The sequence below is a fragment of the Anarhichas minor genome, unplaced genomic scaffold (assembly GCF_050575085.1).
Source record: "Anarhichas minor isolate MPS153535 unplaced genomic scaffold, ASM5057508v1 ptg000014l, whole genome shotgun sequence".
Lineage (NCBI taxonomy): Eukaryota > Metazoa > Chordata > Actinopteri > Perciformes > Anarhichadidae > Anarhichas > Anarhichas minor.
The window spans coordinates 12,284,206-12,305,519 of record NW_027466460.1 but is presented as its reverse complement, the minus strand read 5'-3'; the positions used below and the strand labels follow the sequence as shown (position 1 = coordinate 12,305,519).

General features: G+C 43.5%; 2 protein-coding genes across 6 annotated transcripts; both read right to left on the bottom strand.

Moving 5' to 3' along the window:
• Positions 1-997: 997 nt before the first annotated feature.
• On the bottom strand, positions 998-14,121 carry ern2 (endoplasmic reticulum to nucleus signaling 2). 2 transcript variants are annotated; one of them, XM_076091530.1, is made up of 24 exons: positions 13,797-14,121; positions 12,977-13,094; positions 12,852-12,885; positions 12,447-12,519; positions 12,257-12,329; positions 12,021-12,143; positions 11,786-11,887; positions 10,672-10,731; positions 10,333-10,549; positions 9,670-9,748; positions 9,432-9,582; positions 8,171-8,304; positions 7,718-7,906; positions 6,544-6,685; positions 6,222-6,320; positions 6,030-6,120; positions 5,299-5,488; positions 4,406-4,502; positions 4,037-4,236; positions 3,619-3,766; positions 3,175-3,302; positions 2,765-2,888; positions 2,604-2,671; positions 998-2,523 (listed from the first exon to the last, which is right to left on the bottom strand). In XM_076091530.1, the coding sequence occupies exons 1-24, from the start codon at positions 13,884-13,886 to the stop codon at positions 2,341-2,343; spliced, it is 2,913 nt and encodes a 970-aa protein (XP_075947645.1). In that variant the 5' UTR covers positions 13,887-14,121; the 3' UTR covers positions 998-2,340. The 2 variants fall into 2 exon arrangements, 1 of the variants encoding a protein (XP_075947645.1); XR_012954069.1 differs by lacking the exons at positions 998-2,523; positions 2,604-2,671; positions 2,765-2,888; positions 3,175-3,302 and having other exon boundaries at positions 3,628-3,766; positions 3,850-4,236.
• Positions 14,122-15,113: 992 nt separating this feature from the next.
• LOC142949717 (carbohydrate sulfotransferase 12-like) lies at positions 15,114-21,216 on the bottom strand. 4 transcript variants are annotated; one of them, XM_076091525.1, is made up of 6 exons: positions 21,066-21,216; positions 17,952-18,596; positions 17,542-17,684; positions 16,698-16,859; positions 16,408-16,600; positions 15,114-15,744 (listed from the first exon to the last, which is right to left on the bottom strand). In XM_076091525.1, the coding sequence occupies exons 2-6, from the start codon at positions 18,483-18,485 to the stop codon at positions 15,472-15,474; spliced, it is 1,305 nt and encodes a 434-aa protein (XP_075947640.1). In that variant the 5' UTR covers positions 18,486-18,596; positions 21,066-21,216; the 3' UTR covers positions 15,114-15,471. The 4 variants fall into 4 exon arrangements, with proteins under 4 accessions (XP_075947640.1, XP_075947641.1, XP_075947643.1 ...); XM_076091526.1 differs by having other exon boundaries at positions 16,731-16,859; XM_076091529.1 differs by having other exon boundaries at positions 15,583-15,744; positions 16,702-16,859.
• Positions 21,217-21,314: the final 98 nt, after the last annotated feature.

Genomic DNA, 21,314 nt, shown 5'->3' with positions numbered 1-21,314 from the left:
AAAAGATCAGATTTAAAATGTCAAGTCTCACGTAGCGTAGTTAATGTCTCAGAGTGCATCATTACTAATGCATCATTTACTCTTTCAATTACATGCAAACACCATTATTCGTACAGTTCAACACTAACAGCATGAGGCTTTTCTCTCCACCTGATGGAAATAACAAGCTGCAATTAGGTGAGACAACTATACCACACATCTTCGCAATTAAGACCTTAATTTATCTCCTGGTTACCGTTGATCACTGAGAAATAGGAGTTTAATCAAATCTAGTCAATCCTGCAGCAACTCTACTGTAACACCTGAATATTCTGTTCTGCGTGCAGTGTTTCATGCATCTTTGTCGGCTGAAGCTAACGGATGAGGTAAGAAGTGTTATCCTTCGAGTGCACAGTCGGCTAAAACTAACGGCCATGTCTAAACTAAACCTCCAGGGTGAGAAGAGAAAGTGGAGACATTTTATCTAACGAGAGGGAAAAAGTCAAACTGAACAATGTAGAACTGGACTTCGTAAAACGGTTACAGACTCACAGTATTTGTTAACTAACATGCAGTTGATGTCATGTCCTGACAAAATCGAAATGTTGTATTGTGATTTAATATATTTATGGTAATTTTATGTCATAAATATTTGATCTACTATTGTACATTTTAAAAGCCAGGTCGCTATTGTAAATAATAATTTGTTCTTAATGACTCTTAATGACTTAATGATTATCATACATCATATTTTTCCAACTGAGCCCATCCGTCCTTCACACCAGAGAGAGCTCACACAAAAGCAGGAATGCAGAAATCTCTCATGTGAGATCATCAAAACCGGGCTAAAGTTGTGTGTTCATGTTCTGCAGGACCCCATCCCCCCCAAGTAAGCATTTTAAGTTGTACTTTCAAGTCTTACCCATTGTCTCATACTCTACATTTGTCCAACAATAAAGTCAATAAAATGTTTGTCACTTTCTTCTTTCCAGTAACATGGAAACTAAGAAGAGTAAAGACCAATAAAAACTTTTTTTTAATTTACAAACTAACAACACTTGATTTATTAATTCTCTGGCACACCCAAAGCATCAGTTCAATTCACTCATTCACAAAAAAGTACAAAAGTTTGGATTCTTCATCATTCATTCTACTGCAGACCAATGAAAAAAGCCTTCATCCAGTAGTTACAGGGAGACACTTCACATATCTCCGAGAGCATTTAGTGTCATTTGAAAAGAGGCTCAAAAGATCAAGCAATGCCAACATTCAGGAGTGGTGAAATACATTGCATTTCTGTTGAAAAGATCTATACATTGAAATGAAATTGGCAAATGAAGTAGTTGCCATTGTTGCATTATCGCCTGCATCAATCTGATTTACCCAGAACTCGCCCACGTTTTAACAGAGCCAATATTTGACTATTGCGCTTCATGTACTGCTTTGAGTGAGAAACGAGGCGCAGTACATTCTTCAGTCAGTGTAGCTACATTCGGACACACACATCAAATACATAAAAACAAACAGCAAAGCAAATATTGTGGAGTCTTTGGCACGGCCTACAGAGGAGCTGAGAGAAGCACAGCAGCAACGTGACTGTTTTAAAAAGGATAGCAGAGGTTTCTTCTATGACATGAAGCCTTGGAACAGCAACACAAGCTTTATCTCTTATAAAAACCTGTAGTCCAGTGTCTGTGTTACCTACAGTGCTGTGACAAAGTTTGTGCACCTCGCATATGGTTTGTGGTGCCGTTTAATCTGGACCCCAGAGCTACTAATAGGTGAACATCACCTTCCACGCTATGCCCAGAATGTCATCATAAAATAAATGACATTTTCCTATTAGTTTAATGTCATATTAAATAACATTATCTAAATTTTAGACAAACTTTTGAAAATGAAATTGTTGCATGTCATACCCCTCTCTCTCCTTTTGTTTTGTCTTTCTATAGAAATGGAATATAATAGTCATAACTCTGTTATCATTTGTGTGAAATCACCTGAAACTAAGAATTGATTTTCTACAGTAGCTGTTTAGAGGAAACGCATTGATGAACTATTGCATTTAATTGAATACAAAAATTCTGATGGAGTTACAAGTTAAAATGTAGTTCAAAAACATTGTTTATTATAATAAAGTATGTAGCTTTAGTGGAGTGTACTTTCTAATTTAATCTTAAAACCGTTTCCCGATCAACAGCTGCAGAAAAATAAAAATAAATCTATAAAACAGCTCAAGCCATATAAAAACTTTTTCACAGCACTGTACCAAAAAACAGTGCGGGCTTTACAAAAGCAATAAAGGGCACTTTCTGTACATCAGTGTGTGTACAGAGTATAATGTGCAGGGTCGTGTTATTGCTATTTGGCGTGGGGGGGTAGATAGTAGGGGTGAAACAGTCTCTCGTGGGAGCAGATGTGCAGAGCAGCGTGTGTGTGCATCAGTAGCCGTGGAAAGCGTGAGGTGAAGTAGCTGACGAAGCCTTCGGGCAGCTCGCCGAGAGCCTCCTGCACCTCCGGTGGCAACTCGTGGTAGTGATGCTTCTGTAACGCGTCAACATACACGTGTCAAAGCGCGACTACTTGTGTCAAATAAATAGAAGAGTTCCAGTAAGCATGCTGACCTTATTCCTCATGGCTCTCAGCAGATCTCTGACCGAGTTCCCTTTGTATGTCCTGAACCGCCTCAAGTCTGCAACGTACACAGGGAGATTACAGACCATTTGACGGCTTTGTCATCCTGCACAGGTGCAAACAGTGCAGTAATGTGATGCGATGCGTGTACCTGTCTGCAGCGGCACAGAGATATGCATCCTCCAGTTGGTTCGAACCACTACTCTCCCTGCAGTCTCCAGTTTGACCACGATCGGACTGTCTGCTGGTTCCTTCTCTATTCGGTCACTCACGTCCTACGTACCAACGCACACAAACACACTCAGACCCCCGTTTGCACATTTTTTGCTTTGTGTTTATCAGAAAAAATAGGAATTTTTAAACCAGAAAGTAATGACAAGTAGTCATTAAAAAAAGCCTCCTGTGGACAGGTGTTGTAAATAAGCACTAAACACAGTGAATCTGGGCCTACATGTATGTTGATGCTACTTTAACTTGTCCATATCAAACAAAGTTTACTAATCAAGAGAGACAGCTGACACAGCTTGATTTGTGTCTCCGTGGCCAACAGATTTAACACACCTGGAAAAAGAGCAGCTGCTTCTCGGGGCTCCAGAAGAACGGATGTTTGAGCACACAGGCGGTGGAGGGCCGCGACTCGGCCTCGGCACTGATCATCTGCTCGATCAGATCCTGCGCTATGACGTCATCTGATTTGAGGGACAAAACGGTTTTCAGGGTTTCTTGTATTTGTGACATGAGCAGATTATTTTGTGATTATTGTAATTGTGCAATTACGGTAATGTCTGAAAATTGCATGGAAACCATAAAAAACTGATTATTTAAGGAATTTGTAGCAAGAAAACCCCGGAGCACTGAGGATATTTGGAAAGAAGGTGGATTGTTGAGGTGTGATTTGAAGATGGTGGTGCAAGGCTGGAATTTACTGAACTAGCCTTAATTCTGGACCAAAAGAGGGTATGACCTGAAGCCAGTGAAGACGTAATGCACAAAGACCGCTCTCACCGTGTATACCCTCCATAAAATGCGAGAGTGAATATTCTCCCGACAGGATGTTGACCTGCCGTCTAAATGAATCGCCAAAGGGGTGCTGCCCCCTGCTGACCACGAAGTAGAACACACAGCCTGCCGAGAAGACGTCCACCGCTGCCGTCTGTGCAGAGAAGAGGAGAAACACCGGATCAGAAAACAAACACAATCTGTCCGTAAAAATACAAACAAAATACTCGTCTCTACCTCAGAGTTCCTCAATCTTGGGGACCGCTCAGTTTTGGTTTTGTATGTAAATTTAGGACAGAAAAAATATCTGGATCACAGACCCTCAAGCTACTTCCATCATCTATTCATTTTTTCTAACTCTGACCCTTTCAGAGTGTTCAAAGAAATATATATTACATATGTAATACGTGTGTGTGCATGTTACCGGTTTGTTGCCGGGAGTATCCCGCAGTACTTCAGGAGCTATCCACCCGTCGGTTCCTGGTATTCCTGACCGCAAAGAGAAGCTGCTCCGACCGGCTGGGATCTTCTTACAGAGTCCAAAGTCAGAGATGAGAGCTCGGACCCGACCCAGCGCACTGGGACCAGAGAGGAGGATGTTTCGAGGCTTCAGGTCACGATGGACTAAAGGGAGAGACGATGGAGAGCGAAGAAGAAAGAGGAAGAGGGGAAACACAGAGAAACATTTTAGCTGTCAAAGCTGAGCAGCACTGGTTTCTGGGGGAAATAATTTAGAAACAAATAAAGAAAGGTGTGTACATGTATAGTCTATATGTGTGTGTGTATCTCAGACCTATGTTGAGTGAGTGGAGGTGCGAGAGGCCACACATGGTCTGTCCCAGCAGAGTTATAGGATTCAGCTCAGGAAAGCAAGACGGATCCTCCACGTACTGCAGAGGACAGAGACACACAACAAACACGTGTTATTTTGTTATTACAACCTGTGAACACCCACACAGCTGCTTTTAGTTACTCTGACTGATTAGACTTCTGCTCATGTTGAAGGTGGAGCGAAGCTTTGATGGGGATTAACGTCCCAAATCTCCATCGACCAATAAGAATGATAAAGGTGTAATTGGTTCACATCTAACAGGTTCTTGTATGATTGCGTGGTCCTCTGCTGCAAAAAAGAAGATATTAAAAACGACTTGCTCGCACTAAATAGAGCCGCAAGGCTGTCTCTTCACTGCTCTTTCAAACTGTGGCAAAGATGCACCGCAGTCTGTCATGGTTTCTAATATTTGCCAGCAATGCAATCATGGCGGTAAACCAGACTTGTACAGACAGGTCTATCGCATAATCATCTACAAATGTCCCCATGGGCCATCTTCTACTTCCTTGCCAAGGAACTCATTTAAAGAGCCTCCAGTCAGTGGAACTCATTACTTATGTTAAACAAATGAGAAAAAAATACCTATTAAAAAAAAAACACTGAAACTAATAAGGGGGGGGGGGGGGGGGGGGCACACAAGAGGAATAACACCACCTGCTATGATGTTTTGTTTGATGAATTGTTCAAGGTAATGGATACTGTGATTGCTTTGACTGTAGATATGTTATTTTGTGTTTGTTTTTACCAGGAAGACGACATCAATCACTTACAGTCTAGCCACACCCACACAGTCCTGAGATGAGGTCTTATTTGCTCTTTTTTTATTTTACTGACAAAGGCCCTACAGTGCTGACCTGTTGCAGGGTGGCAGCGCACAGCTCGATGGCGATGTACGTGAAGAGGTGGTCTCTCTCCGTGCAGAAGTATCGGATGACGTTCGGGTGAGTGTCCGACTCTCGGAGGAGCTGCACCTCGCGCTCTGCTACCTCGAAACACTCCGGCAGTATTCGCTTCACCGCTACGTGCCGTCCATCGAAATTACCCCTAAAGACGCCAAAACAGAGGGCCATGACACATTATGCACAGTACTGTATGTGCATCACAACAATTTAGTTTACATAAGAAATTAAGTGGGTTGTTTTTATGGTTTAGCCCATTAACTCAAATCTGTGGATATGTTTTGTTCGTACCATTTTCCAGAGTATACCACACCATAAATATTTAGTTTGATTTCCACAATGGTACAAAAAACAACTAGGTTTTCTTTACTGGAGACATGTCACAGTCGGAAAAAACATTGAATCCATTTAGCTGCTTCAGTTTCAGGGTCCTGGTGTTGTGCAAGCTGACTCACTGTCACACTGTCATGACTTAATGGGACAAGTAAATAGTGCATGAGTCATCATGAATGCCATTTGTGCTTTTCCTGCTGTGACAAGTCAAAGGCCGATTGCTGAAGCCACACTTTGTTTGAGATCACAGGGACCATTTCGTCACCAAATACTAATACTTATAGAAAGGTTTCTTACGCCTGTTCTGCACTTAGCTGTCGTAACAGCGCTGTGTTGAAATGTAAATACTGTACCTGAAGACAAACGTTCCCGCGGTGCCGTGTCCGAGCACCTCAGACGGCGTGAAGGAGATTTTACCCACCTGCACCTCCTCGCTGTTTCCTTCTGAGAGACGTTGGAAGGAAGAATGAAGCAGCAAGATATTCATTTCATCTTAGTGGTGCGGGACAGAAGGAAATTAAACAATTCTGATGTTAAAACGTTACCTGCTGTGGGATTATGCCCGGCGGTGCCATTTTTATCCACATCAGAGGTGCTGCTGCTTTGACTGTGAGGACTAGGTGGAGGGTCGGCAGGCGGAGTATCTGGATACAGAAAAGTGAAGATTAGCAGTATGATTGGTGTGAATAATATATTCAAGATTTCTAGGCTTTGAGAAAACCTGCTGCGTCAACACTATTCATTTTTAAAATCCTTCATTTCTCAAGTGCAATGCAAAGGAGGATGTTCATCATTGAACTGGACCCACAGGTCATTAAATACAGGGAATAAAACATAACAGAGGAACTTTTCTTAGAAGTTACTTACCACTGGAGAGGTTTGTGTCAGTAGAAAGGGCTGCGTCTGAAGAGACCGAGGTCGCCGTCTGCATGTTTGTCTGCATGCGCTGGAGACGAGACTCAAAAGCCTCCTCCAGCCGCCGTTGAGCTTTCAGCTGATGAGCTGCACGCTGCAGAAACACGCACAGATACAGAAGAGTTATGTTAGAAGAGGCAGTTTGAGAGATCCGTGTTGAACGGGAGCTCTTCTTTGAGAGAGATTTGTAAGATTATAGAACTCTCCTTTGCTGCACTGCCAATGGCGATTACTTCACTGAGAGCAGCCTCAACAGACAAAACAAAAAACGCAGCCAAAAAGAGGTTGCAGCTCCAGTTCAGGGTGGAGTTTTCTCAAAAACAAACAAAAGTTACGTTAACATTCATTGACACTCACCGAAACACATTTTCTGAATTCCTTCAAGCCTAACAAATGTGTTGAATGCATTTCCTTGTTTACATCAATGTTTAATAGCCATCGTTCTTCCTTCTTCCCTGCTTTTCTGGTGCATTGCTGCACATTTTGTCGCGTTTCCGCCACATACTGAAACCTGATCAGTGGAATAGTGTTAAACCATTTGCAGGACTGTCTATTTATCACTCATTTGTGCACACACGCATGCATGTGCATCCTTGTAAGCGTGCACGAGATGAACAAAACAGGGATCCACTCATAGAAAAACAAGAACTCCACAGGATGCCTCTGTTCTCCTGCTTGTACCATCACTACTGCTTGATATCGGTGCAGTTTGCCACCTTTTGTTCATATCGTTGAGAATAAAACTGCATCTTAAAACACACAAGCTTCTCTAGGGACATTTTTAGCTTTTGAATTTGGCTGTGTGGATGCATATGGCATACATTTTGCAAAGGTGTGTGTTTTGTTTTTAATATTGGAAGTTCAGCCTCAGCTCCTATAATTAACTGTGTCGCCCGTACATAATAAAATGTGTGTTATTTTCATTTAAAGGGCTGAAATCCTGAAAAGGGTGTGGTAGTTGGTAGTTATGATCAGTTGGTTTAAAAAGATTTATCAGTAAAAGTGGAAAACATTATCTTTAAATAATTGTAGGGCAGTTTTTTGACATGACATTTTTGTCCTCTGTTTTTGAAACGTTAAAAACACATGCATCTAAACACCAGACAGACATAAGACACAAACTCACAACGGGGTACGTGAGCGCGAAGGCCAGCCATCCTCCCAGCAGCAGCGTCAGAACAGCCAGAGTCAGACGGTCCTGAGTCATATAGACGGGCAGCACAGCGGCCGGCCTCTGGGCCTGTCCTGTCGACCTCCCATCAACCCCTCCTCTGTCAGCATTAGTGTCGCTGTGGCTACCAGCAACCGCCTGGTACTGAAGGACACAATAACACAAGCGGGATGAGAAACAATGGAAATATAATGAGGTTTAATGACTTGTTTTTATCCGTGTTTGTCGTCAATGTTGTCTGTAAAGCAGTTTACAATGAAAGTGGATTTAGTAGTTTATCCCATTATTTCTTCGGTCTCTGACACAGCTGCTGTGATAGACAGCAACAACATGAAGGAAGAGGGTTACTGTCTGATATCATTGCTGTGATTCACTGACTCTCAGCTGTAGACTGCAGCAGGGACTCACGTAGCGCTGGTGGTAGTAGGAGGCAGGCGAGGCAGAAGGTCGAGGGGGGATGACTGCCTCACCAGAACGCTGCAGGCCGGCTGGGAAATCCCTCAGCATGGTGGTGTGAGCCACTGGAGGGAGCTCGTGATGACCTAAAAACATTCAGAGATGAAGCCTTCAAAGCTGCTTGAGTGTCTGTGTTTGTGGTCACTCTCTTTTCTCTCGTCAATAAATCAAAGAGAGGTATTTTCAGTTTTGAGGGAACCTTTCTTCTTCAGCCAGAGGTACTGCTTTCATGCTGAACACAAAGTGAGAACACTTAAAATGATTGTGATATTCGCTTGTTTCATCTCAATACTTGACTTGAAATAACTGAAGATATGTTGCCGAATGCCCGGGAAACACAGTCGTCCTCCATCAAGTCACAGGCCTGGAGTGACATCTGCTGGTAAAACTTGATTTGCTTGTTTATCTCTCCCAAACAGAAGTCTAAACAAAGTGACACTCAGCCATGCTGCTGGAGGGAATGTGGATAAACCATGCTTGATCATGCTCATGTTTTTTGGTCGTGTCCCCTATATTCAGACCTTCTGGAAGGAAGTAGCAACAACCACCTCAAAAACCCTGGACATCTCCCTGATGATAACTAAAGACGATACCTACCTCACTGTTGGCAACAAGTAAAAAGGCAAATTTTTGCTTAAAGTCCTTATTCATTAATTCAGGTATGTTTTTTGTGCTTTGTGTATCATCCATATTTACAAAATCAATACCTAGTTTTATCTTACTAAACAAAATGGAACTAGTTTTCTATATTTTAGACAAAACATCGGACTGATCCGCTTTTCTGTCTCTGGATTAAGTCACCGTCCAGTTTCAACAGTCAAAGTTAAAATACCAGAACTGAGCACACAGATTTCCTAGCTTTTTAGAATAATTATATACAACATAACTGTAATTTATTCACTTATTATCATCCTACAATAATCCAAAATTAAGGTTTTGTCCATATATCGTCAGTCCACTGCCCTTTGGCCTAAATAAACACAGATTTTCTAATGATAGTGACTCTGTGGTTTGGAAACACTTTTTACAGAATACACATATTCATAGTTTGTTATGGCTGTAAGGAACCAGGAAACTTAGTTGTTGTTTAGGTAGTTAGAACAGCCATCCAGCTGTCAAGAAGTTTTCATTGCTATTGGATGACATCCAGCGTGTGTGTGTATGTGTATGTGTGTGTGTGTGTGTGTGTGTGTGTGTGTGTGTGTGTGATTACCTATTAGCAGCCAGTGGTTTTTCCGGCTGTTTGTGCTTCCTGCTGGATAGCGCACATCAGTGAACGGTGTGATCTCACACTCCCCTCGCTCACTGACCGTCACTCCGGTCGTCACTGGACCCTCGATTCGGGCCAAGGTCAGTCCCCGAGGCTGTCACAGCAACAAGAAGCACAAACCGGTCACATGTATCAGATCGGGTGTGTCCAACACACAAAAAGATTACATATCTAAACTCACCACTAACGAGACTCCATGGTGGACGAGGGAAGTGGAGGCGTAGAGGTGGGAGTCCAATTTCCCTACATATAGAGTGGGTCTTAATGAGGAGACAAAGTCAGGTTATTCTCTCAGCCAATTATTGATTTATTATTTAGTAGGATACCTCAAAAATGTATAAAAATATTTGAATCAAATGGAATGAACGGATTGGTCTCAGGACAAGAAATAACTGATTGGATCTTGGGATTGCCACATTAATAATCAATTGACCAGATGATGAAACAGACTATCTTATTTATTATACTGTTGCCACAGGAAATACTTTGTAGTTTCTGATTGTCTGGCATTGTCCCTTAAAACATATTACCAGACACCTGCAACTTACTTCCAGCCAACAGTTTAACAAAGTTTTTACCACAGCTTATTCTTTTAGTCTGCAGTGGATGAGTGAGTGTGAGATCTAATACAGCCTGAATAGAGAAAACAACGGACTCAGCAGTTCGTGGTCTCTTGTCCGTTAAATGTGTATGTCAAGACACCTCACTTAACTTAACTTCAATTTAAAGTAAAGTTGTCGGAGCAAGTGTTGGCCGAGAGCCTTCTAGTTACCGCTCAGACTGATGCATCACAACGCTGTCAAAGCTCCTTTTTTTGAATGCATGTATTCACAATTTCTCTTACACGAGTTGTGCTTGTGCGCTGGCTTGCTCTTTCACAAACTGATAGCTCCACTTCAATGTCGAGTGTGCGTCCTCCTGTTCGTTGGCAGAGGAGAAGGTGAGGAAGCGCAGCGTTTCTATAGCCAGCGACAGGTGAGGGGCGTGTCTCAGTGAGTCGCCAGAGTACAGGTAGACCCCTACGACGGGCGAGCCGTAGTTCTGACTCCACAAGACGTCACCTGGAAGACAAAATACACACACACACAACACTCAAAGTCTTACGAGGAGAAGAGGTGGAAGTAAAGACAAATAAAAAGGTGACCAGATCTTCACATAGTAAAAACCACACACCTCCCCCTACCTGTCTCTCTGTCAACGGTCACTACGAGACCATCACCGCTCGACACAAGATGGGCCATCTCTGGAAGGGCAACAGGCAGCACAGGTCAGTTTTGGACAAGTTGGAATGTCACATCTTTGAGTTGTTTCAAGAGATTTCACACGTTCTCGCAGGTTTCATATGAACAAAGTCTGGTTGTTTTAAATAGAATTATCAAGCTAGAAAGCACTCGCATGCATATTTACACATTTTAAATCTATATCTCAAACAAAATATGTGGCAAAATACACTCTGACAGACAATTATGAAATGCATGTCCCAGATTTTTGGTTCAAGTAAGTGCAGTAGTTCTTGAGTAAGTAGGAATAAGGTTCAAAATGCTCTATTTCACAATGTTGAGAAATCCTTTGAAGAATTGCTGGAGACAGATCTGTAACAAGCTATGAACGTGATACTTTTATTGGACTAAAATCCTTTGACGGTGTCAGATGGGTGGACATCTAAAAGGTGCAAAATGCGATGTTGAGAGCAGACGGATTACCGCCCCGAGGCTCTCAACATGGCGAAGGCTCAGCCGACGGCTCACAGCTGAAAGCGCAAACAGTGCAAACGACGGCAACAGTGCTGACAAAGCAAACTATGTTAACCCTGAGGGGGGGGGGGGGGGGAAACCGGAGGTCGGGTGCTACGCTTTCTCCATGATGCCGTTGGTTGGGACGGCCAGCCCGGATGTGCAGACAAAGAAGAGAGAAACTCGGATTACAACTCAAACAGAGGGAGAGCGACTTCCTTCCCTGCTCAGGTAGACATTACTCCACTCTATGTTTACTTAGCTTGCAGCTATACTGATGCTCTGAATCCTGTATAGAGAATCTTTAAAGTCAAGTAGATGCTTGACAATAAAACAATACACAGTATTGACTGAAATATTTTATGACGTGAAGAGACTCCATACAGTACTACTGTAATTCTCCTCAAACCTGTTCTGGACATACAGGTCCCCAAATACATAGTTCAGTTTGCTTATTACAAAGCAGGTTCTGTGTTATCAGCTCATATTGACATTGATGCAATCCAGCTAAGTAAGCCTCCATAACTGAATGTGTGTGCAGGGATGTGCGTGAGCGAGACGTACTGTAGTCCTGTTTGTCGTCGTAAGGTGGAGCAGAGTAATCATTGTACGTAGCGTTCCACCGCAGCTCCTGTGTCTTGGTGTCAAACATGGTGACCATGTATTCTGCGGGGGGGAAAACAGTAATCCAGGAAGCATGAGAATACTGTTCATGGACAGAGTGAAAGATGTCTATTCTGCACTTTGGCGATTTGTTCTGGTCACAGAGAGTTGAAAAATGTTAGTGAGCATGACATACCTGTGCGACCAATGTAGAGCAGAGGAGTGTTCGGGCAGATGGATTCGGAGGAGGAGGTGGTTAAACTGGTTTGCTTCTCGCCCGTCTCAGGATCCACCACAAACCACACATCCTGCTTTTTACCTTCATGTGCACAAAAACACACACAGACACAAATATTCACAAACAGCATTGAAGTATGTCAAGTATGCACATGTCTCGTTTCTTTCACCTCTCACAAACACACAATGTCTCACCTGTGTAGAGGATACCATCAGAGCTCCTGCAGGGAGCCGACTGAACCAGCTCTGGGATGGTGAAGGGCAGTTTCTGTGGGTACATCCAAACAATGGGGGGGGGGAGGGGGTCATACGGTGAAACCGACACACTCAAACACACACACACACACACACACACACACACACACACACACACTGCATTGTTTACCATCAGGCCTTCCTTGTGTTTGCCGCCCAGGACATACAAACTGCCATCATTGGGGTCTGGGAGAAAACCCGGCCTACAAAAAAGAACATTCAGACAGCAGTCCAGTGATTATTTGAAATATATTTAAATTCCTTTTACCTCTTTCGGCACCAATACTTTATCCAGTACCTTTCAAATACCTTTGTTTGAGTCAAAACATTTTGTCTAAAAAAAAAAAAAAAATTCAGCTGTACAAGCGTGAATAAAATAATGTAAAGGAACTATCTAATCCAAGAATAAGTACACAAGACTACACATCTGCCTACTTTTGTTACATGACAGCATTCAATACTTTGCTATTCACAAAAAAAAAACACTCAGTCCTATATTTGTATGAGTACTTGCATGTATTTGTGTGTTACTCACTCTGTGAGGTAGACAGGTACTTGAATAATGGGGTCTGAAAGAAATCAAAGAAAGATTTAATGAGAAATATGTTAGAATAGAATTAGAAATTCATGAAACAGTACTGACGTCTATGTGTAATGAACCTTCTCTGAGGGTCCACTTGATGTCTCCTGACTGTTTGGAGACAGCATGCAGACTACCGTCCATTGTGGAGACGAACAGGAGGGATTCTGGGAGGGTGACAGATCTGACCCCTCCAACCTGATGGGCCGCCAGGAAGAAAGAGAGAAAGAGAGAGAGAGAGAGAGAGAGAGAGAGAGAGCGAGAGAGAGAGAGAGAGAGAGAGAGAGAGAGAGAGAGAGAGAGAGAGAGACTTTAAGCCAGGTGTCATGTGTCATGTATCTGAGATTTCATCATAGCTGGACTACAGCTTGTGTGTGGACGTCTGTGGATGTGTCAGTGGGTTGACAGTCCAGCTCAGCTCTCATAATTATACCGTGTTCCTCATATAGCAGGATATCCTTATCCCCCCCCAATACATACACTTATACTCAATGCTGAGAACTTGTGTGTGTTCACCACTCCCATATTTACCCACCAACGGGTGGCAACTGGCAACGCACAACTGAACTCTTGAGTCAAGAAGACGTGCACAGAGACGCTCAATGCATGCACGCACGCGCAAACACACACACACACACACACACACACACACACACACACACACACACACACACACATAGAGAGAGGCAATAATAACTTTCTTCAGGCAACTTGCACTCAACGTCCTATCATCATATCACGGCAACTTTACTCGAGCCTGAAATAGACACAGAAGCGCAGTGGGATGCCAGTTGAGGTCCGTGCTGCGCATAAATAGCAAGACCCAATCAGTATTAACAACAACAACAACAACAACAACAACAACACCCCACGCACAGTTTAACGTGACAAACTTTATACCTGAAACAGCTTGCCGTCCCAGGACAGCAGGAGGAGAGACAGCAGCAGGCGTCCCAGAGCCCCCATGACCCCCAACACTCTTTGTTTCATGGCTCTGAACAAACGGAGCTCTATTGAACTAACAACAGAGGTCGAACTCTCTCTCCATTTCCAGCGCGGGCGTCCATCTGTCACAAAGTTAGTCCGCACCGGCCGTTTAACATCGCAAACAAGCCGCGCGCGTAGTCCTTAAACACGGTGAAAGCTACGCTTAGCAGTGCCGCTTTAAATCCATAATAACAGCAACGCAGCCGTTGGACATACTTTATTTCCGTGTTGGGACGGAACCGGTGACGTCGGGACAGAACTGTCAAGCAACGAGGAGGGTGGGGTCCAACAACGCCCCCCCTTGCTGAGTGACAGGAGGCTCGGCCAATGGGAGGGGAGGTTTGGAACAGAAGGGGAGGGGCTGTAGAAAAGGCTGGAACACGTGGAAACAGACAGCAGGACAGTTGTGAACGCAAGAACAGCGGCTTTTTGTGCAATAGAAAGTAGTGGAGGGCGTGATTGTTTGTCGTTCACTCTCTGTCTATACACTCCCTACAGCACTGGTGTAATGCAGCTAAGTACGTTTACTCAAGTACTGTGCAAAATTTGAGGTACAAATTTGAGGTACTTGTTCTTTGCCTGAGTATTTCCATTTTATGGAACTAGACTTTACACTTCTATATTTCTAAGTGCAACCCTTTCTTCCTTGTATGGATACTCATACTCCACTACAATTTAGAGGCGAATTTTGTACTTTAATATAATTTTACATTCTGCATATTAAGTACTTTTACTATTGATACTTGAGTACTTTTTGGTGAAAATACGACTGTAGCCTCCTTTTACTTTAGGATGCACTTCAATACTTTCATACATTTGGAAGACTCACCGATAGATTGAATTTCGAATGGTAAAAATCAAAGCAGTAGAGGATACCCTGATATCTAGTATGTATCAAGCTCCAAAAATGCTGGATCCTTATACCCATAATGTAGCAGTAGCATGTTTTCATTAGACCTTCAATGCCTGGTAAACACCCACATCTTTCAAACTATATGCCAACAGTTGGTTTAACCTTTACTTAAAATTAAGAAGTCTCTTGATTTTTTGTTAGAAATTAGTATTTTTAAAGCCTACAGTTGATAACGGTCCTCCACAGCTACAGAAGACATATACAACTGTTGCGTGGTACTCCCTGGACTATTAAACAGACCTTACTTACGATTAACTATTTTTACATAGTGGTATTGCCACTTGAATATTTCTTCCACATACACAGTAAAAATAAAGTCACATATACAAAAACACTTTATTTCTCTGCCACACATTTCCCTTCACGAAGATGTCAGTCAACAGTTAGCCTCAGTCCTTTCCCAATGACTTACCGAAATACTATTCACAAAATACTATTCAAAGTGCCTTTACATGGGGAAAACAGACTGGGATAACGCAGCTTGTAAGCAGGTGTGCTTCAGATATGAAATGCAATAATACTGGCAGGCACTTCCGTCATTTGAGGTACGCACAAAGCAAATGAAACAAACAGCATCATAGACTGGTCTTCAAAGGCATTTGCTGGCTCGGCGCAGGCAGCTGAGGTGTGGGCTCTACACACAGTGCAGCGCCCAGGCCTTTGGCTCGACGTGGTCTACTGGTGGAGCGTGCTGTCAGGTTTGGGATAGCCAAACATCTCAAAGTCTGGTTCATACAGCTTGTACAGTTCTCTCCTCATTGTTATGGGAATCTGTGCAAACCAGTCTCTTTCCCAGCTGGCTGCAGTGCGGTTTCGAGCCCCTGAAGGGAAGCGTAGCAGCTGATCCACCTCCAGAAGCTTCAGCAGGTGCTCCGCATCTGTTTCCAGGGTTTCTAGTCGCCCAATGAAGTCATACTTCACCTGGCATGGATGGCACAGACGGTACACCTGAAACACACAAAAAGCAGGCGTACAATTTTATAGCTGCGTCCGTTTGTGCGTCTGTTTGTAATACCTGACACAAAGTGCGAATGGCAGAGATGATAGGTAAGGGCAAGAAGTCCATGTTATACTGGTATGGTCTTTTAAAGCTAGGGTTGGCAATCTTGAGAAACTAGCAAGAGTATGCTAGATTTAAAAAAACAATCCAACAGAAAAACCCAGCCCAGTGTTGCTAACTCTTTTCCAATGAAGGTAGTTAGAAGCACTAGCTCCAATAGTTGCTAAATCTAGCAAGAAAGTCGCCAAGTCGGCAACACTGACATCACGTCCCTTCAGGTCAACTTCCAAAGCCACTCCCCCAAAATGATCATAATGAACGTAAACAATAATTTAATTAGTGCCAAATTGAATGATTGTACCGGCTTATTACAATCCTGCGACGGCCACAGATACCAGATCTTTATATGATTCTTTTATTGCTGTCAGGATGTAATGAGAATTTCAACAAAAATATAAATTAACCCTGCCTTTAAAAAATGATGTAGAAGTTGAATATGAACAACAGGGGGGGGGGTAAGTATGCAGATTAACCTCACGGCATCCAACCATCTGAGAAATAATGTCAAACTGTATCAAGTGGAGCCTTTCACTGCTGTGTGAGACAAGTACCTGCCGCCAGTGTTCGTTGAAGATACTCTCCCTCTCGGTCTCTGCATCCAGCAGGTATGTGATAAACTGCTGAAATGTCGGCTTGATTCCCGCTGCAAACGCCTCCGCCGCTGTCTCTGGCAAACCGCCTGACACGTTAGCATAACGACGCAGCATGACAGAGCCAAACTGCTTGTAGAAGTCCTCGTTGGGCCTTAAAAACAAACACAAATTCACCCAATTCAAGAATGATAGGACTGCAGTTGAATCAACAGTGTAGCCCATTCCTCACCCTTAAATCAAACACTTACACACCCGTGTAACCCGCTCTATCTGACACACACCTTCCAAACTTGTTCCTGAAGGCCGAGATAAGACGCACAAAAGGGTCTCGTACAAACAGAAACTTGGTGTAGTGCTGGAGCTTGAGTGCCATCAGGTGGCGGGACAGAGAACCATAATGGCGCCAAAACCTGGCAAGAGACACAAACAGCACACAACACCATGAGAGCAGATCTTTAGCTTTGTCCTGATTGTAACGCTTTTTGAGGGTTAGCTGCTTAGTCCCATGCAATACTAAAAACATTTGGCCACTAAGTGACTTGAAAACAAAGCCTGATCAGTCCTTAAGGGGACAAAAAGGTGTCTTGTATATCAGTGCAGATAGAAAAAACATATGTTCAGATATATATCCAAACACAGACAGCTCCTGAGAGACAGAGAAAGGTCTGTCTGTGCTGCAGCATCAACCCCCCCGCCCGTCTTTAGCACTCCCTTCTTCCAAGAGTCAACTCAGTAAATAACTCCTTCAGCTCTCGTGTAGTTCCTCAAACGGTATAACTGAATAATTAAGTGTTTCCGTAGAGCTGTCTAAAAAAGGAACGCCGTGTAACTTTTCATTAATTAACGCCTCTTTGAAAACAAGTGGAGACAGAATTACTAAAGAGACAAATCGTACAGTGACTTACAAACTGAGTCAGCTTAAGTTTCTTAAGTTCTGGATAGACACCCTGATTTATTGGTAGATTTTCCTTTGTTGTCTTTGTGAGTGTGCTTGGCTAACCCAAACTAGCTCTTCTCCTGCCGATTTCTACACAGATCTGTCGTCCACAATGTAGCTTTATCAGGGAGTGTGTGTGTGTGTGTGTGTCATACTTGGCAAAAGTGAGGTGGAGAGAGGAGTTGTGCACGAGGTCAGGAGGTACAGCCTCTGGGTCAGTGTAAGGTTTTCCTGAGGAGGGCGAGATCAGAGACTGAGACAGGACCACCATCACTCGCTTCCAGTTGGTGCACGCCACCTGAACGGAGAACAACGATGGAGGGAAAGAAAAGGGAAAGACGAGGCGTTCAAAAAAGACAAGAGGGCACACGAACGTGTGTTTGTGAATGTTGACAAACGCTAGAGAAATGAAGAACTGTGATTTTAAGATTTTTTTTCTCTTTCTTGCTATTTTTCTCACACTTAGATCCAAACAAAGTGAACTAACCCACCACCCACATGTTCATACAAATACAGACAGACACACATACACACACACACACCCACACACAAAAGGCAGCTGTACCTTGGGGACGTAGCAGTAGATAATCTGGTGGGTGTCATCCACTATCAGGTGATCCAGCTCCCTGTTTGGGATCTGCTCAAACGCCCGAGTCCTTCCGGGGAATTCAACAGCGTCCTGTCCTGAACACACATCCACGATCCTCTGCTTCCTCGCCTCCTGTTCCCTATCGTCCTCAGCATTATGACCTCTCTCCTTCTCCTCCTCATCCTCCCTTGTTTCCTCCTTCCTCTGTACTTGTTTTTCCTTCCCCTCCTCCTCTGTGTGCGCCTCAGCCGCTCCCCCTGTCTCCTCAAGCACCAGTGTTGTACTTGGAGCAGTAGTGGGGACGGCGGAGGAAGTACTGGTCTGGGCTCTGCTGGTGTACGTAGAGTGCGAGGGCCCAGCAGTCGTCCGAGGGTGAGGCGACTTGTGTTTGGGCTCCTGCAGCGGGTAGAGGTTGAAGCCTCCGACGTCGTCCCAGTAGACGATGATCAGCAGGATCATAAACAAAGACCCCAGGATGAACGCCACTCGTAGACCACGCCATGTTCCCATGGTTATACCCGATCCAGAGCCGCGATTGGTGGGGGAACGTAGAAGAGGTTATCTCAGCTCCATGGTGGCCATCTATCGCGGAAGGACACACTTCCTGCTTGCCAGATGCAACTGAAAGAAACAGGAAATGTAACTCAGACTCATGTTCCTTTTTTACAGTGGAATTCATGGAGGCAATGACACACTGATTAAAAATACAAAAACTGGATATTATAGACAGAAGCTGTGTGATACCAGATCAATCCTTCAGTGGCTCTATCTCACAAAACGCATACTGGGGGTTCACTGACAATGGTGGAACATAACTAAGTACATCTACTCAAATACTGTATTGGTACTATGGTACTTTCTACTTCTACTACTCTGAGTTAACATTTAAGAATATCAATATTTTCAGCTCCTCTCAACCCCTCTCGGAGAGTAATGGCTGAAAGCAGCATGGCCAAATGTTTTTCTTCTGCTTTGTGGAACAAAAAAGATGTAGTTCCTTATAAAGTAACAAAGGAATTATACAAACACTTTAAAATAGTGTGTGAGGATAAACACTGCCAAACCTGTTCTCCTCAGAGGCCTGTAGCTGATCTATAAAGCAATAGTACATAATTTATGAACAATAAATTAAAAAATGATTTACAGTTAAAAGCTCTTCATAAATAATGTCTACACACAGAACATGATGCACAATGCAACATTGTATCAGCTGCCTGGTTACCAAGGCAACACCAAGCAGCATCCCTAATTTAACTTTGGTTCAGTGGTTCGGTTAAACCAATAACAATCAAAATGGAACAAATTACACTGCACTAAACTGAAATGAAATACCACCATCATATCCTGCACATATACGCTCTCCAGGTGACTGCCTCGAACATGTCGAAACACAGTCGGGTGAATTTTACAAAACAACCGTTCAGGCATCGATTCATCTGAGGCTTATAATTTGAAACAGGCGGTGCGGAACGCTAACAAGAGTACGTAAGAGCCTGTGGTGACATTTTTACAAACCAGAAACAAACAAGCATAATCAACGATAAAGGTTGGCTGACATTGAGTGAAACACAGCCCTCGTATATTATGTGAAAGGTGCTAAATGCTAAATGAATTGTAAGTATTGAGGTTTACTGTAACCGTGTAGGTGGGCTGTCATACACAGACTTTCTGCAGGATTCCATCATACCACCGTATTCAGTTATTGTTCCATTATTCTTCAAATCCAAAGCAAAGTGTATTAAATTATTGAGCTTTACATATTTAAAGTACAATTGACAATCAAAATAGAGTATCTTAAAAGACTCAACTCATGTAAAGCACTTTAACTTTATAATAACAACTAGGCCTACTAGAAAACGTTGACATTAAAATACCTAATATAACTTAAAAACATTTTTTTACAGCTACATTTTGATAATATTGAGGACTAACTGTACATTGTGATGGGATATTGCTACTTATTTACTGAAAAGATCTCAATACCTCTTCCTGGGATGTAGCCAAACAAATAAGAATCCGATTTGCGCTTGACATTATCCATCATTCTGTTTCCATTTGAAAGTCCAAGTCCTAAACGGGACATTTTTTAATGTATGTGCTATAAATGGTTTTGCCCAGGGGCCGTGGGAACCTCAGGCTCCTCCCGGGGGCGCTCAGCTGTCACAGAGACGTGAACAAACGGGGCCGTGGGGGTGGAGGCCGCTTCGGCCCAGAGAGCTTATTGTGTGTCCCATAAAAACATCTGCTGCTGGAGGAAAACAGTGGAAACATGACGCTACAAAGCCAGATAATACAAATCCAGACGGCGGAGGAGCACAACAGAGAGTCCTACGGCTCAGATTTTTTTAGAAAATTATAGTTTTTTTTCCTGTGGTGTGTCTTTCCACTCGGTTTGAAATCTAAACTCCACGTTGACTGGGGGGGCCTATTTTGAGAAATCAACATCCACACACTGCTCTCGTGTCTTGGCACGCGCTGTACTTACACATACGTGCGTGGGCACAAACACGCGCAAAATAAGGGGGGAAAAAACATTAAAAATTCCTACGTGAACTTTGAAAATGTCTGTGAAGCTCAATGACACGTGTGCACTTTAGGTTTTAGCTAAAGGTTGCTTGGTTTTTACTTTGTATTAAAAAAAAATCTCTCTCTTTATGAAGGGAGGTTCAGGCTGTTTTATTTCAGTTCATATTTGTTTCTACTCGCCATCACCTCCTCTCAGTCCTCGGTCAGAAAACAACCTTCATGTATACAGTACACGGGTTACAATGTGCCCTTTCACCGGCCGGTGCGGACACTGTCCCCCTCTCATGTAAACGGACACTTTCCTTTTGCTCCGCACCCAGCAGCAGCAGCAGCAGACAGGACGACTGGACATGTTTTGCTCCAGTCTCTCCTCTGCTCTCTCTCTCCCCCACGAGCACCCTCATCGTGCTCCCTTTGAGGTGCAAGAAAGCCGGTTCTGTTCCCTTTATGTCCTTCACATACCGGGAGCATCACGGACACAATTAAGCCAGTCTCAACATGGATCTGTCTGTCTGAGGGGAAAAAAACACCAACAAATGACCGGAACCCTGGTTTTTGTCTTACCCGGCAGATGAGCTCCATGGTGCCGGTCGGTCAGCCCTTTGTCGCGTGTCCGACCAGCTCTCTCTGTCTGTCCGTCAGCCCGGTGATGAGACCGGGTGGGCACGAGAGGACTGTGGCGGTCTACGCTCTCCACATAATCAAGCACCGTCTCGCGATATTTGGGTGAAAACAGCTACCGCTCTTCTTCAGACACACACACACACACACACACACACACACACACACACACACACACACGAACCGTTTTAC

Bases quoted from the DNA above. Each gene is read 5' to 3' on its own strand.
- ern2 (XM_076091530.1), bottom strand. From the start codon at position 13,886: ATGAAACAAAGAGTGTTGGGGGTCATGGGGGCTCTGGGACGCCTGCTG. The intron at 11,888-12,020 runs GTATGTCATGCT...TCCCCCCCGCAG, and splicing joins GCTCTACATTGGTCGCACAG to AATACATGGTCACCATGTTT. The intron at 10,732-11,785 runs GTACGTCTCGCT...TTGCCCTTCCAG, and splicing joins CGACGACAAACAGGACTACA to AGATGGCCCATCTTGTGTCG.
- LOC142949717 (XM_076091525.1), bottom strand. From the start codon at position 18,485: ATGGGAACATGGCGTGGTCTACGAGTGGCGTTCATCCTGGGGTCTTTG. The intron at 16,860-17,541 runs GTATGACACACA...GTCTCTTGCCAG, and splicing joins CTCCACCTCACTTTTGCCAA to GTTTTGGCGCCATTATGGTT. The intron at 16,601-16,697 runs GTAAGTGTTTGA...TTTGTTTTTAAG, and splicing joins AGAGCGGGTTACACGGGTGT to GCCCAACGAGGACTTCTACA.